Source organism: Aotus nancymaae, unplaced genomic scaffold, assembly GCF_030222135.1.
Source record: "Aotus nancymaae isolate 86718 unplaced genomic scaffold, 86718_ANA_hifiasm-v0.15.2.pri h1tg000033l, whole genome shotgun sequence".
In the NCBI taxonomy this organism is placed as follows: Eukaryota; Metazoa; Chordata; class Mammalia; order Primates; family Aotidae; genus Aotus; species Aotus nancymaae.
This window is the reverse complement of record NW_026988447.1, coordinates 10,271,274-10,284,283: the sequence shown is the minus strand read 5'-3', so window position 1 is coordinate 10,284,283 and position 13,010 is coordinate 10,271,274. Positions and strand designations below refer to the sequence as shown.

The following is a 13,010-nucleotide window of genomic DNA, read 5'->3' as shown; positions in this document are numbered from 1 at the left end:
GCTGTTTTTTCTCATTGTGTGCACTCCCTTTGTACTTGCCTAGATTTTGATGGCAGGTTGCTTCAGAACAAGTAAGCTATCTGCTTAATTTTACTTGATAGAAAGTAACATGGAGTGTTTAGAGCAATGTTTCATCCATTTAGTGAAATTATCTTTTATATATATATATATTTTAAATAACAATGTCTTCTGGGTTTTTAACAATATTTACTAGTCTCTATTTCTCTTTGAAAAAGCCATGTTATGGTTGTGGATTTGTCTCAAAAAGGCAGTCTTTCCTCCCAATGAAGATTACTCATTTCTGTTGTTTGCTATTTATAACTACTTATAAGAATTTTTCTCTCTCTTATAGTCAGCAGTCAGCAGAGGACCTCGCCCGAGTACCTGCCAACTCCACTAGCAATATCTTGAACAGGTTATTGGTCAGTTATGACCCCAGGATAAGACCAAACTTCAAAGGTTTGTCTCCCACACATAAATTTTCATTTTCATTGTTTAAAAATTAATTTTATATCTATATAATATATACATGTAAAATTAATTGTATGTGTATATGCTTTGTGATATTCAAAACAGTAAGATTTCAAAGTGACATATAACAAAAATTTCCTTAGGTTCAAAGCAATTTAATGCCTAAATTATTCAAAGATAAGTAAAATATGAATTATAATTTTTTATGGCTTACCTATTTTTAAAAATGCAAAAAAGGATATACTGAGAATTAATAGACCAACCTCTGTAATGGGTTTTCTAAGTACTATTCTTAACCTGAGTGGTTTAAAATTTAGTCTCTGGAAATAGATCTGGCTTTCATTCACAGACACTAGAGTTATAATTTGCAGAAGGATCATTTTCTCATTTAGGGAAAGAGAACAGTTCTGATGTATATTTAGATTCTGTCTTACTTTTTGTTAGTATTTCACATTGCTAGAATATTCTCTCTGTTCCTTTGCTGAAAAAACGATGGCTAAATGATTTTTAAAAGCATGTTAACTTTGTGAATAAAAGTGACTACAACATAGATTATTTTTATTCCAATTAGATATTACCATTTATCTGTCTTTTAAGAACCAAAACTATACTTACAATAAAATAAGTCATGAGCAGATTGTACAGTTGCATAGACTTCTTTTGTCCTTTTGATGAATTAGAAAAAAGCAAGAAAAACATCTCTGGAAAACTATAATCCTTGTTGCTGGTTAAGGACAGGTATTAATGTAGATCAGATTAAAATTATAAGGCTTGATGTTTCTTTTCTTTCTTTCTTTTTTTTTTTTTGCCTTTTGAAGAAAAAAAAAGGTCTGCAGCTGCTTCTAGTCAACTGAAGTTATACAACTATGTTGTAAAAATGGGTTTTTGTTCATTACCAGGACCTATTCAGTTACTTTCAACAACAGCCAGGGTCTGGGTTGTCACATGTCTAGCATATATTGATTCACCACCTGTTTTTCATCAGTTAGTGGTTATGTGGCTAAAAGGCTAAATTCACATTTTCCCTTTGTTAGCCCAACCAGCAGCCACAATGAGTTGAAAAACAAACAAAAAAAAAAAAAATAGAAAGAAATTTGCAACATTATACCTTAGTTCTCACTCTGTGAACTTTCAAATTATTTTTCAAAAGGTCAGGCAAAAATCTTTATAATGACTTTGTTATGTGTCCAATTAGCTTTGCATTTTCATGAATTAAAAGTTAAAATGTAATAATTATAAGTAAAATTTATTGAATACTGTTTTACCTATTAAAGTAAGAATTTGAAATGATTAGAAAAATGTGAAAAAATTAAACCCTGTTTTTAAAATAATTTTTTAAAGAATAATTTGTAGTTTCTTAAAATAAATGTATTAGGGCAATTTAAAAAAAGATTTAAAGGTAAATGTATTTTACAGAGTCTCTACAATTTAAGACATAATTCTTCCTGAAAAAAAAGAGCATTATAAAAATACAATTGAACTCATTTTTTTATTTCTATTATGATCCCTATTTAGAAAAATAAGTTAGTAGCAATTATGAATATATTATACTGAAGTCATAGATTTTGCATTCCATGTGGATTGGAAAAAATATGATTATTAAATGTATAAAACAAAAAACTACGATGATTCTGGCCAAGTATTTTTACTGCTAATAAATATATTCTTAATTTTTATTCATAGGCATTCCTGTTGATGTAGTAGTCAACATTTTTATTAACAGTTTTGGATCCATTCAAGAAACAACAATGGTAAGATTGTAATTAATTTAGTATTTTGTCAAATATGTAAAGAGAGGAGATAAAGTCACATTAAAAGTGAAAAATCAGGAGTAACTAACAAAAATGCATGCCCTTTCCTAGTATAAAATGTCCAAATTTCTAGATTTTGTTAAATGAGCGATTTCAGTTACCCACATAATCTTGCAACTCAAGTTTAGCTTTAATGTTGCATTAAAACTTACAGAGTTGGAAGAATTGATGTATTCCTTCTGAAAAACCGTGATTGGATACACAGTTTTTCAGGAGAAAACCTGGAGAAAGGATTTATGCCGTGAAGTCCAAGGAACATTTTTTGGTTTTGTTTTCTAATATGCTTATATGCTGGAACATTAAAAAAAATGTTTTAAGTATTCAGTTTTTTCTTCTTCCAGTTTCCTGAGGAGAATCCTTGTTTTATCTGTTTTGTCCATTTTGTGATATGTAGAGCAGAGAAATGTAAGAAGCAAATAAGAAAATTGATTTCCATAAGATAGGGCAACATGAAGTCCTTGAAAAGATGGTGCAGCAAGATTAAAGGGCCAGGGAAAGGCAGATGAAGATTGGGAAGGAGTGACAGGCAGACTTGTGTCTTGAAAGGAATAGGAAAGAGGTTTGAGGGAGTGGCTGTTGTCCATGATAAGTTGGACTTTAGGGACAAAGTTGTCGATAAAGTAACATTAGCAGATGTCCTAAGCCTCTTAAAAGCCATTTGAAAAAGTCTATTTGCTTTTTAAGGTTCTAGAATATTAAATTTGTGCCATTTTTGACAAACCACATGATGAAATAATACTTCAGATAGAAGAAAGAAGACCCAACTTTTTTTTCCTGTATTTTTTTTGGAGATACTTATATTTTATTAAGTAATAATGTAAGAGTTTGACTGCAAGCTGAGTAAGCATAGCAAGAGTACAGTCTATTTTTTCCAGGAATATCTCAGACTAGTAAAAGAATTACTTAAAATATTTACTCCATTATTCCTAGTAGCAGCAGCATAGCATATTATGAAAGCAATTATATATTGCATTTAATTAATGACGTCTATGGTTTATGTTTTAAATGTGATGAGAGTGTTATTTATTTGTAGAAGTATATATTTAAGCTGAGTAATTGACAATGTGTAGATATTTTTAGAGAATTATTTAAAAGATTTTGGGATTCACTTCAACTGACTTTTTACATCATTTAAATAACATAGATATGCGTTATAAATCACTAGGAGATCTTTCTGAAGTAAAATGTAAATTACGGTATATGACTCAAGAGACAGCATAGCACTCATTAACTGAAAATGTGGTTAATCTATCTATGTACTTCGCTTTCCAAGAGTCAAAGATATCATTTTCTCAAGGTAAACCTTTACCAGAATCTATTTGATCTCCATACCCCATTCTGTACCCTGGTTATCCAGCCTGATACCACTCCACTAATACTGAAACTCATCTATCAAAATATTGCATCCTGTGGGAAACATCCCCACTCTTTATCATGCATGCCTCTGTGATCAGGCCCAAGAGAGTTTTAGGTTAGCGAATGCAAGGATCTCTTTTTCTCTTTTGCAATATAGATAAATTAATGATACCTACTGAGCTAGCTGAGTAGGTGTCATTAAAGTACCTATATTGTAACAAATATTGAATTCCTTCCAAATATCAGGAAGGAATTCTGGTAGGTCTCATCTGTAGTTACTTGGTTGTATTGAGTTGAAAATGCCAGGGAGCACGGGATATTAAAAGAATTTCTTACAGATTATTTGATGCTTATAATAAAATTTTTCATCATTTCTAATATTATATCCTCTCACTCCTCTGCACAGACCCATCCCAGTAGTTAGCCAAGAATAACTTATTCTTGGCACCATATTCAATAAATTCTCACCATGGAGTCTGTACCCTTACTCTTTATACTTGATCTTCTCTTATCTCTAAACAGGGATTTTTCTGGCTACTCTTACCCACTTTGTCCACTCTTTTCAATTTAGGTTTTTTCATCTCTATTATTTGCCTGTTACTTAGATCTAATAGATACTATACTGTAATTAAATTACTTTTGTATGTATTCCTTTTATTCTCTAATGGACTATCAAACTCATAAAGTTAGCAATAATGTATTCTGCTTCTTCATTTTCCATAAAATACATAAGACAGGCACTCAATAAATAATGAACACATAAATAATTTTTCTATTAGCTAGTGTTGAATGAATAAATGAACAAATAAATTTGCTATTTACTTAGTTAAGTAAAAGGATTGGTGGAACATATTTAAACAGTAGACTAATGTTGAGCATTTAGATGGCTTAATAACAGACTATGTCATTAGTACAGAGTGTCATTTTGAAAGCTTTGAAGACCTTTATCTAGAGGAGTCAAATTATTTATATTTGTTATTTCTTTGATCATAAAGCCTGGATGAAAACCAATCTGGCCTTCACTTTGTATTGACCAGACATAGCCTAAATGTTTAGAATCAGAACTACACTCATTAAACAAACCTAAATATTCCATTTTATCATAATTATTTTTTTTTGCTTCTAGCAATGTTTATTTTATATACCCTTATAAAGTAGAATTGTACACATATGTCATTTGACTGTAATATTTTATATATTTGCTCCATCTTCTCAAGGCAAATGCTCTAATACCTTGTTTCTCAATAGTTAGGAAAGCATAAGCTACTATAGATATATAAATAACATTAAAATATCTTCCAAAGGAAAAAAATGGATCTACACAATACTTGTTCTTCATAATTTGTTATAAACAATGGTCAGAAAATAATAGTGATGACTCAGAAATGTAACCCAAAAGGGTATTATTCATGCCTGGACAGGAGTTATATTATGAGAGGATACGTCATCAAAACAAACAAACAAATGCAAAATAAACAAAAACGCTCCCCAAAACAAGAGTTTGAGAAAGCAGAGAATAATAGATTTGTCTACATACAGGATGTACATTCATGGCAATGTAATGGCGGACTGTGTGTGAGTTGTGCCATCCAACAGGCTTGTGTTTGAGTCTATTATGTCCTTGCTGTGTTTCTAAAGGGAGTGAAAAAGTTACAAAATTAAAACAGTGGTATTTTGACTGGCATAGCAACTACTTAGCCAGTGGTGGTGACTCTTTGGTTGTCATAGATTAGCAAATTAATTTAAAATTTCATAATGGTATCTCATCCTTACAAAAATGAATTATTTCTGATTGTATTAGCAGTCCTACTGTATATGTGTGACTTTGTCTATTACTAGCCTCCTAGAAATCTCCTGTACAAAAATAAGGAAATCCTGGCCGGGCACAGTGGCTCATGCCTGTAATCCCAGCACCTTGGGAGGCCAAGGCAAGTGGATCACTTGAGGTCAGGAGTACAAGACCAGCCTGGCCAACATCATGAACCCCGTCTGTACTAAAAATAATAATAATAAATTAGCTGGGCATAGTGACAAGCACCAGCAATCACAGCCACTTGGGAGGCTGAGGCTGGAGAATCACTTGAATCTGGGAGGTGGAGGTTGCAATGAGCTGAGATCATGCCAAAGGAAGTCTTAGCATTTAAAAATCTTCAATATTGCCCTGCACTTTCCTCTGCAGTTCAAACCATTCTACTTCAAATAGCAGTTGCTTATTAAAGAAAGCACAATGTGTAACACAGAGCCAGGGAGAAGATATGACATGAATAGCACAAGTCAGGTGTCAGAAAGACATAGGGCAACTTTTAAAGGAAAAGGGGCAGCACACTTCATCAGTAGATGATATTGATTGTCAAAGAAGCAAGCAAGGTTATTGGCATCAATGTTATTGTCAGTAGATTTTAACCAATTCTATTTGGAAAAAATTTGTTTCTGCTTATTTTTTTCCTCTAAATTTAGATGCTAAATGTTGCTGGCTAAACTAGAGGTCTTCTCATATTATTCATAAACCATTGTTGTGTAGTGGAGGTAAAGTTACACTATATTAATATTCCTTAAGTTTTCCCACATCTCTGTGGTTATGTAACCAGGTGTTGCAGGTTCTTAGTCCCCCTGCCCCAGGAATGGGGGAAGAGGCCCTAGAGGTGCAGTGGGCTCATTCAAGTAAATATCAGACCCAAAGAGTTTTGTAGAAAAGCGATTTATTAGGCAGAGAGAGAGAGAGAAGAAGGGAAAGAGAAAGAGAGAGAGTGAGAGAGAGTGAGAGAGAGAGAGAGAGAGAGAGAACTCCCACACTGTTGTGGGAGGGGATCCAGAGATGGAGTACGCACAGGTGAGGGTCAAGGGGTGTTTTAATCTGGGAGTTACTCCCACCCCATTCAAATTCTTGTCCCATGAGAGGATATCCTTCAAACTTCCTCTTGAGTGATTGATCTTTGACTTTGACATTTGATTGGCTGCCTGGCTTACAGTCCTCCCATAGCTTTTCTGGGGCTTTCTAAATAAAAGAAGCTCCCAAGGGAAAGTTAGACAAATGACTTTAGGCTCCTGGATGGGGGAAAGATAGAGGTATCCTGCTGGGAAGATCTTGCCTTTGCAACCACACCCCTTGTGGACCCAGGAAGGTAAGTTAACATAGTCCCTCAGTTATATGCTTCTTCAGCCTGTTTTGTGGCCTAATTGTGAAGCTTTATAGTTCCTATTTCTCATGTGTGTGCAGTCATTTGTATTTTGCAACCTTACATTTTTGTAAGGCATAATTATTAATTTACTGAGAGTAATAGTAGCATCACCAAAATTGTCAAGTAAATGTTATCATCCTAATTTGAAGTTGCTGGAACAGTCAGTTCTAGTTCTGTCAGTTTATGCACTATTGTTTGTGACAACTGAAATAAAAGCATTCAAAACAGTGAGAAGAATGATTTGTTAAAGGGTAGGTGACATCTCCTCTGCAGTTTTGCTTACAATATTTGTTGAGTTTCCACTCAATTCCTAACTTTGGCTTTAATCAGCAGGATTTTCATAACTGAAAATGTGAACTATTGAACTTATGTGGGGAAAATTGGGTATTATGGGTTATTGTCATAATCTATACACTGACACTTTACCTTATCAGAAATACAGAAAAGCTCTTTCATGGAAATAAAAGCCTGTTTATACAATCCATTTTCTTTCTTTAGATTAGGCATGCTTTGTAATTTTATTGAATTATTATTGCACTATAATTCAGGATCCTGTCAGACTTTCTATGCCTTTCTGTTCCATGACTTTCTGTTTATTTTAATAATAGATTGCAACTCCTTTTGGGAAACACAGCTGTGACTGTCAAGGAAAAAAAAATCATATTTGGAATCCACTACAAAGCTTAATGCTAGTTCTTGGTAATTGCTCATCTTGTTGTTTTAAAGCAATTTTATTTTACATGTTTCTATATTTAGATTTAAAATACATTCCTTAAAATTTGCCTTCATTTGCTATTCTTTATCTTTTGTTTTTGTTGTTAATTTTAAAGCATTTACTATAGAATAATAGAATTTACTGTAGAATATTATTTCACATCTTAGTAGATTTTACATCTTAGATTTCATCTTCATTTTTCTCATGTTATTCATCTTCAGGGTTTGCACCCTGTTGTTGGCTGAATTATGGCCCCCTAAAGATGTTCATATCCTAATCACCAGTAATTGCAATTCTTACATGAAACTCCTAATCTCACTAGAGGCTAAATTTTATATCCTTTCAAACCTGTGGATGTGCTGTTTTATATGATAAAAGGCACATTTCAGATGTGATTAAATATCTGGAGATTGGGAGCGAGTATCCCAGTTTGTTCAAATGGAGTCAGTGTGATTGCTAGCATTCTTGTAAGACAGAGACAGGAAGATCAGGATCAGTGGTAGTAGCTGTGATGAAGGAAGCATGAAGCTGTGGTCAGGCAAGGAAGGGACCATGAGTCAAGGAATGCAGGTGACCTCCAGACTCTGAAGAAGCCAAGGAAACAGATTCTTTCCTCAGAGGCTTCAAAGGAACCAGCCCCTCAGACAGAAACCTTGACTTTAGCTCAGTGAACATGATTTTGGTCTCCTAACTTACAGAACTCTAAGATACTAAATTTGTGGTGCTTTAAGCCACCGTTTTTGGTAATTTTATTATAGTGGCAATTGGAAACTAGTACATATGCTAAGCATTTGTTAGTATTTTTCTCCTCCTGAATTCTGCTGGAGGTTTATCTGATTGCTTATAACTTCTTCCCAAGTCCAGCTGGAGGATTATCTGATTATAACATAACTTTATCCATATATGGAAATGCCAAAAGAATCAGTTATATTTTACTGAGTAATTACTTAAACCTTTCACTCATTAAGGTTTATTCTATTAAGAATGTAATATGTTTTTAGTAGTTAAAATATACTTTAGTCCTTTCTCTTTGTCAAAGTTACTTTTTGTAGTGTATGTACATGAAACTGAACAATTTATTATGAATACTTTCCTCATTACCTTTTTTCTTCAAGTTATATTATTGAGAAGCATTGGTGATTAAACTTCATAACTAAGAGTACCATTAGGCATTGAGGAAGGATGAAAAATGTCCACATTTTGTTTTCTCTTTCCAATAATTTGGTTATTGTTATTAATGAATATGGAAAAAGTTAAATGAATGGTGTGAAGAATGCTAGAAAACTTTCTGAACTGTTAAGATGACACAGAAGGCATTTCCTCATTATTGTATTCAATAGAAGTGTATTGGATACTTTGCATACCCAACCTCAGCAGGTTGCTGTTCTTTATGGGGTTTCCAGTCTAGTGTGGCACCATCGTACCACGTACCAGGCACTCCTAATAGAAATGGACTATGGGGATAGATCTAGAGCAAGTAATTATCCATAAGGTGTTATCGAAGAATCTTTATCTAGAAACCTTGAAAAATGATGTATTTAGAAAAATCACTAATATGTAACCTAAGAGCTTTTACAGACATTCTTACATGAAACTTTTAACCTGACTGGAGGCTAAATTTTAAATCTTTTTCAAATCAGGCTTTTAATAGCCCTATTGACAGAATTTTAATTATAATGCTGCCAGATGCTATAACAGCTGAACTCTTTTATTTATTTGAATGCTAATTTTTGCCATAATGTAAAGAAAACAAATGAATTAAAGATTACATATGTGAGCTATTCTAACAACATTACAAAGTATAAAAGCTCTTAACATTAAAATATCATTTATGAAATTAACTGATTATAGTGCCTTATTGTGAAATATTTCATTGCCTTGAAGAAATAGTTTAATTTGAGTGTTAATTGGCTCTAAAAATTTTTGGAGACCATCCATTTTTCCAGATAATGACTAATAGTGTGTTATTTGGAATGAACAATGAATATTATTTGTCACCAAGTATTTTAAAAGCAATTAAGTAATTTCCCACTCATAAAAGAAGTCTGTTTCTGATGGGAATTTGTTCCTTGCAAAATAAATGATAGAGCTATAATTACTGTGATTGAATAATTGAAAATGAAAATAAATGGGTTTCAAAGATGGTTATCTTAATATAAGGCATTTGAAATGCCAATAACTAGTAATTATTTGAAAATACTCATAAAACATTAACCAAAGCATATAACTAATGAGCTTTTATCTTTTAATGAATGTTCAACCCAAACTATTAAGTTGTAAAATTTTGAAATAAAAGATACGTAAGCTTGCTGCAACTTGTGTTGAATTGTAATGTTATATAGCCTTATAACGAATAGAAAAGCATCTGTGAAGCACCTTCATAATGAAATAAGACGTAATAATCAAAGCGATACATTGAATGAACCAATGACGTAGGCAATTTCCAGTTTTGGTGATGCTCATTGGGATACAGCTCTGATGGAGTTCTATTTAAAAAAATATAATTGGAATAGAGACCCATATGAGCTTTTTTCTTTGCGATATATTGAGGTTACAATGGTACAGCTTAAAGCAAGAAGAAGAGTTTAGGAGATGCTAAAAAAATTTATAGTGCTAAAAATGTATAGTGCTAAGAGTTTAGGAAATGCTGACAAATGGATAATGTTGAGATTTGATATCTAGAGGTGAATGACTGTTCAGTGTAATTGTAGGTGGATCATCTCAGTACAGAGAAACCCAAATATGTTACACTATATGCAGAATTTTTGAAGCAAAAAAGCATATTAATCACTTTACAAGCATTAAAAGGGAATAACAACAGCATAAAGGATATTTCCTAATAAAATGAAAAACTTGTTTAGAGCCTAGTATCTCCAGGTGCAGTTCATGTACTTTACATATATCACCTCATTGAATCCTTCCTAAAACTCTATGTTGTGAGTGTATGATTATTATCCCCATTTTATATAGAAGGGAACTTTGTATTCCATTTACTCCTTAATCCTCTGCAATCTTGTTTTTGATACACTTCTGTACCAAAAATGTTTTCGCCACAGTTTTCAGTGGCTTCTGCATTTGCTGAAAGTAGTCAGTTTTTGGTTTTTTGTTTTTTTTTCTTTACTTGACCTTCTGTGGCACTTACTGCTATTGACCATCACAAAGCTTTTGTTCTTTTGGTTTGGCGAAATCACATTCCTAGGATTTTTTTCTTTTTCTGTTTTCTGGCTAGTCCTTTAAATGCTTACTCTCCCAGGTATTTTTGTGTTGCTTTGTTTCTTGTTTTTGTTTTCATTATGTATTCCTGCTTTAAGTAATAATTTTGAACAAACTTAGTCTTGATTTTTTTTGGGGGGTAATGTTTTGAAGGTTCAGACATGTCATAGCATGTATTAGAATTTTATTCCTTTTTTATGGCTGAATCATATTCCATTGTGTGTGCATATATATACTAAAGTGTGGTTATCTGTTTATCTGTTAATAGACATGAGTTATTTCCATCTTTTGGCATTTTAAATAATGTTGCTATGAATATGGGTGTACACGCATATTTGTTGGAGTGTCTGCTTTTAGTTTTGTGGGATATAAACCTAGAATTGGAATTTCTGGATCATATAGAAATTATGTGTTTAAGTCTTTGAGGAAAATATATAATTTTTAAAAGTTTAAGACAGACTTATAGTGAAGACATATGAATGATTTATTTGACGCACTATTAAGGGAACCAACAGCATGATGAAGCTAATTCAAAGAAGAATTAAAGAGACAGAAGCGAAAGAAATAATGCTGAGATTAGATTGTTAAATAAACAAAACTTGTTAATGTTATTCAGAGAACTATGGGTATCGTCTTGGTGAAATATTTTTTATATGACAGAAACCGTAAGTAACATCAATTTTTTAAAAGTTATCTAATTTTACAGTCATAACCCTAATCAATAGAAAGTATCAATTCAAAGTTACAGTGTCCTGGAGAATCACAGGGCCTTTAGGCGGGCTTGTTAGATATTGCTTTAGTATGATATTGAAAGGACAAACAATTTTTTGCCTTGTCTCAAAATCGTGGATTTTTTTTCTTAACCTTGTATTTCTTCACTTTGATTTTGTTTATGGTAATTTTTTTTCATTCACTTTTTAAAAGTAGACTCAATGTAGACTTTATTGTAGCTTTATTCATAATTGACAAAAGTGTCATTTAGTAAATGAGTGGATAAACACACCAAATTGGTACACTTGTTATCAAATATAATTTGATAATATCAAATATAATTTAACGTTATCATCCAAAGTTTATCATTTATAGGCTTCATTCCTACTTTAGTACATTCTATGGGTTTTGTCAAATGTATAATGATATTACTTCACCATTATAGTATTATACAGAAGAGTTTTACTGCCCTAAAAATCATATGTGCTTTGCCTGTTCGTTCCTTTCTTCTTAAATTCTGACACCACTTCTTAAATTCTGGCACCAGAAATTTTAATTTCTGGCACCACTGTCTCCATAGTGTTGCCTTTTCCAGAATGTCAGATAATTCAAATCGTACAGTATGTGACCTTTTCAGATTGGCTTCTTTCAATTAGTGATATGCATTTAATGTTCCATCTTATCTTTTGATGGCTTGATAGTTCAGTTCTTTTTAGCACTGAATAATATTCCATTGTCTGGATGTGTCACAATTTACTTACCCATTCATCTACCAAATGACATTTTCATCAATTATGAATAAAGCTACAGTAAACGTCCAAGTGAAGGGTTTTATGCTGACATACTTTCAACTCCTTTGGGTGAATACCAAGGAGTGTAATTGCCGGATCATATGGTAACAGTATGTTTCGTTTTGTAAGAAACCACTAACTGTCTCCAAAGTAGCTGAACACTTTCTCATTTTTATCAACAATGAATGAGTTTGTTCCTCTTTTCCACATCTTTGCCAGCATTTGTTATTGTCAGTGTTCTGGATTTGGCCATTCAAATAGACGTGTAGTGGTATCTCATTGTTGTTTTAATTTGCATTTCCCTGATGTCATAGGATGTTGATCATCTTTTCATATGCTTATTTGCCATCTGGGGTAATACCTGTTCAGGTCTTTTGGCAACTTTTTAATTGAGTTGTTTGTTTTCTGATTGTTGAGTTTCAAGAGTTCTTTGTCTATTTCTTGGCCTTGATTTTAACTCCTGCCTTTCCATTGTCTCTTGCTTGGCCCCTGTTTAGTGATGATCTTGAATTTTTTGGGCCATTTTCTCTATCTTGATATTTAATATTCTTTCACATTGTTGATGAAACTGATTAAGAAGCAGTATCTTTTTGCCTCTGTTTTTGTTCTGCTTTTCCCACATGTCACCACCTGTCAAAATTCTTACTCTTTGGGAACCTCACCAGACTCATGTTCTATAGCCTTTCCTGATCCCTTGTGTCTGATGTGATCATTTATTCTCTCAACAAGTATTGTTTTGTTCTTACATCCCTTAGGGTCTTTA

General features: G+C 32.7%; 1 protein-coding gene across 1 annotated transcript in view; it reads left to right on the top strand.

Moving 5' to 3' along the window:
- GLRB (glycine receptor beta) overlaps positions 1-13,010 on the top strand; it is an 85,102-nt gene that overhangs the window by 40,580 nt on the left and 31,512 nt on the right. Inside the window, exons 3-4 of the mRNA XM_012448486.2 lie at positions 353-459; positions 2,155-2,222. Coding sequence (XP_012303909.1) covers positions 353-459; positions 2,155-2,222 — 175 coding nt within the window. The remainder of the gene's footprint in view (positions 1-352; positions 460-2,154; positions 2,223-13,010) is intronic.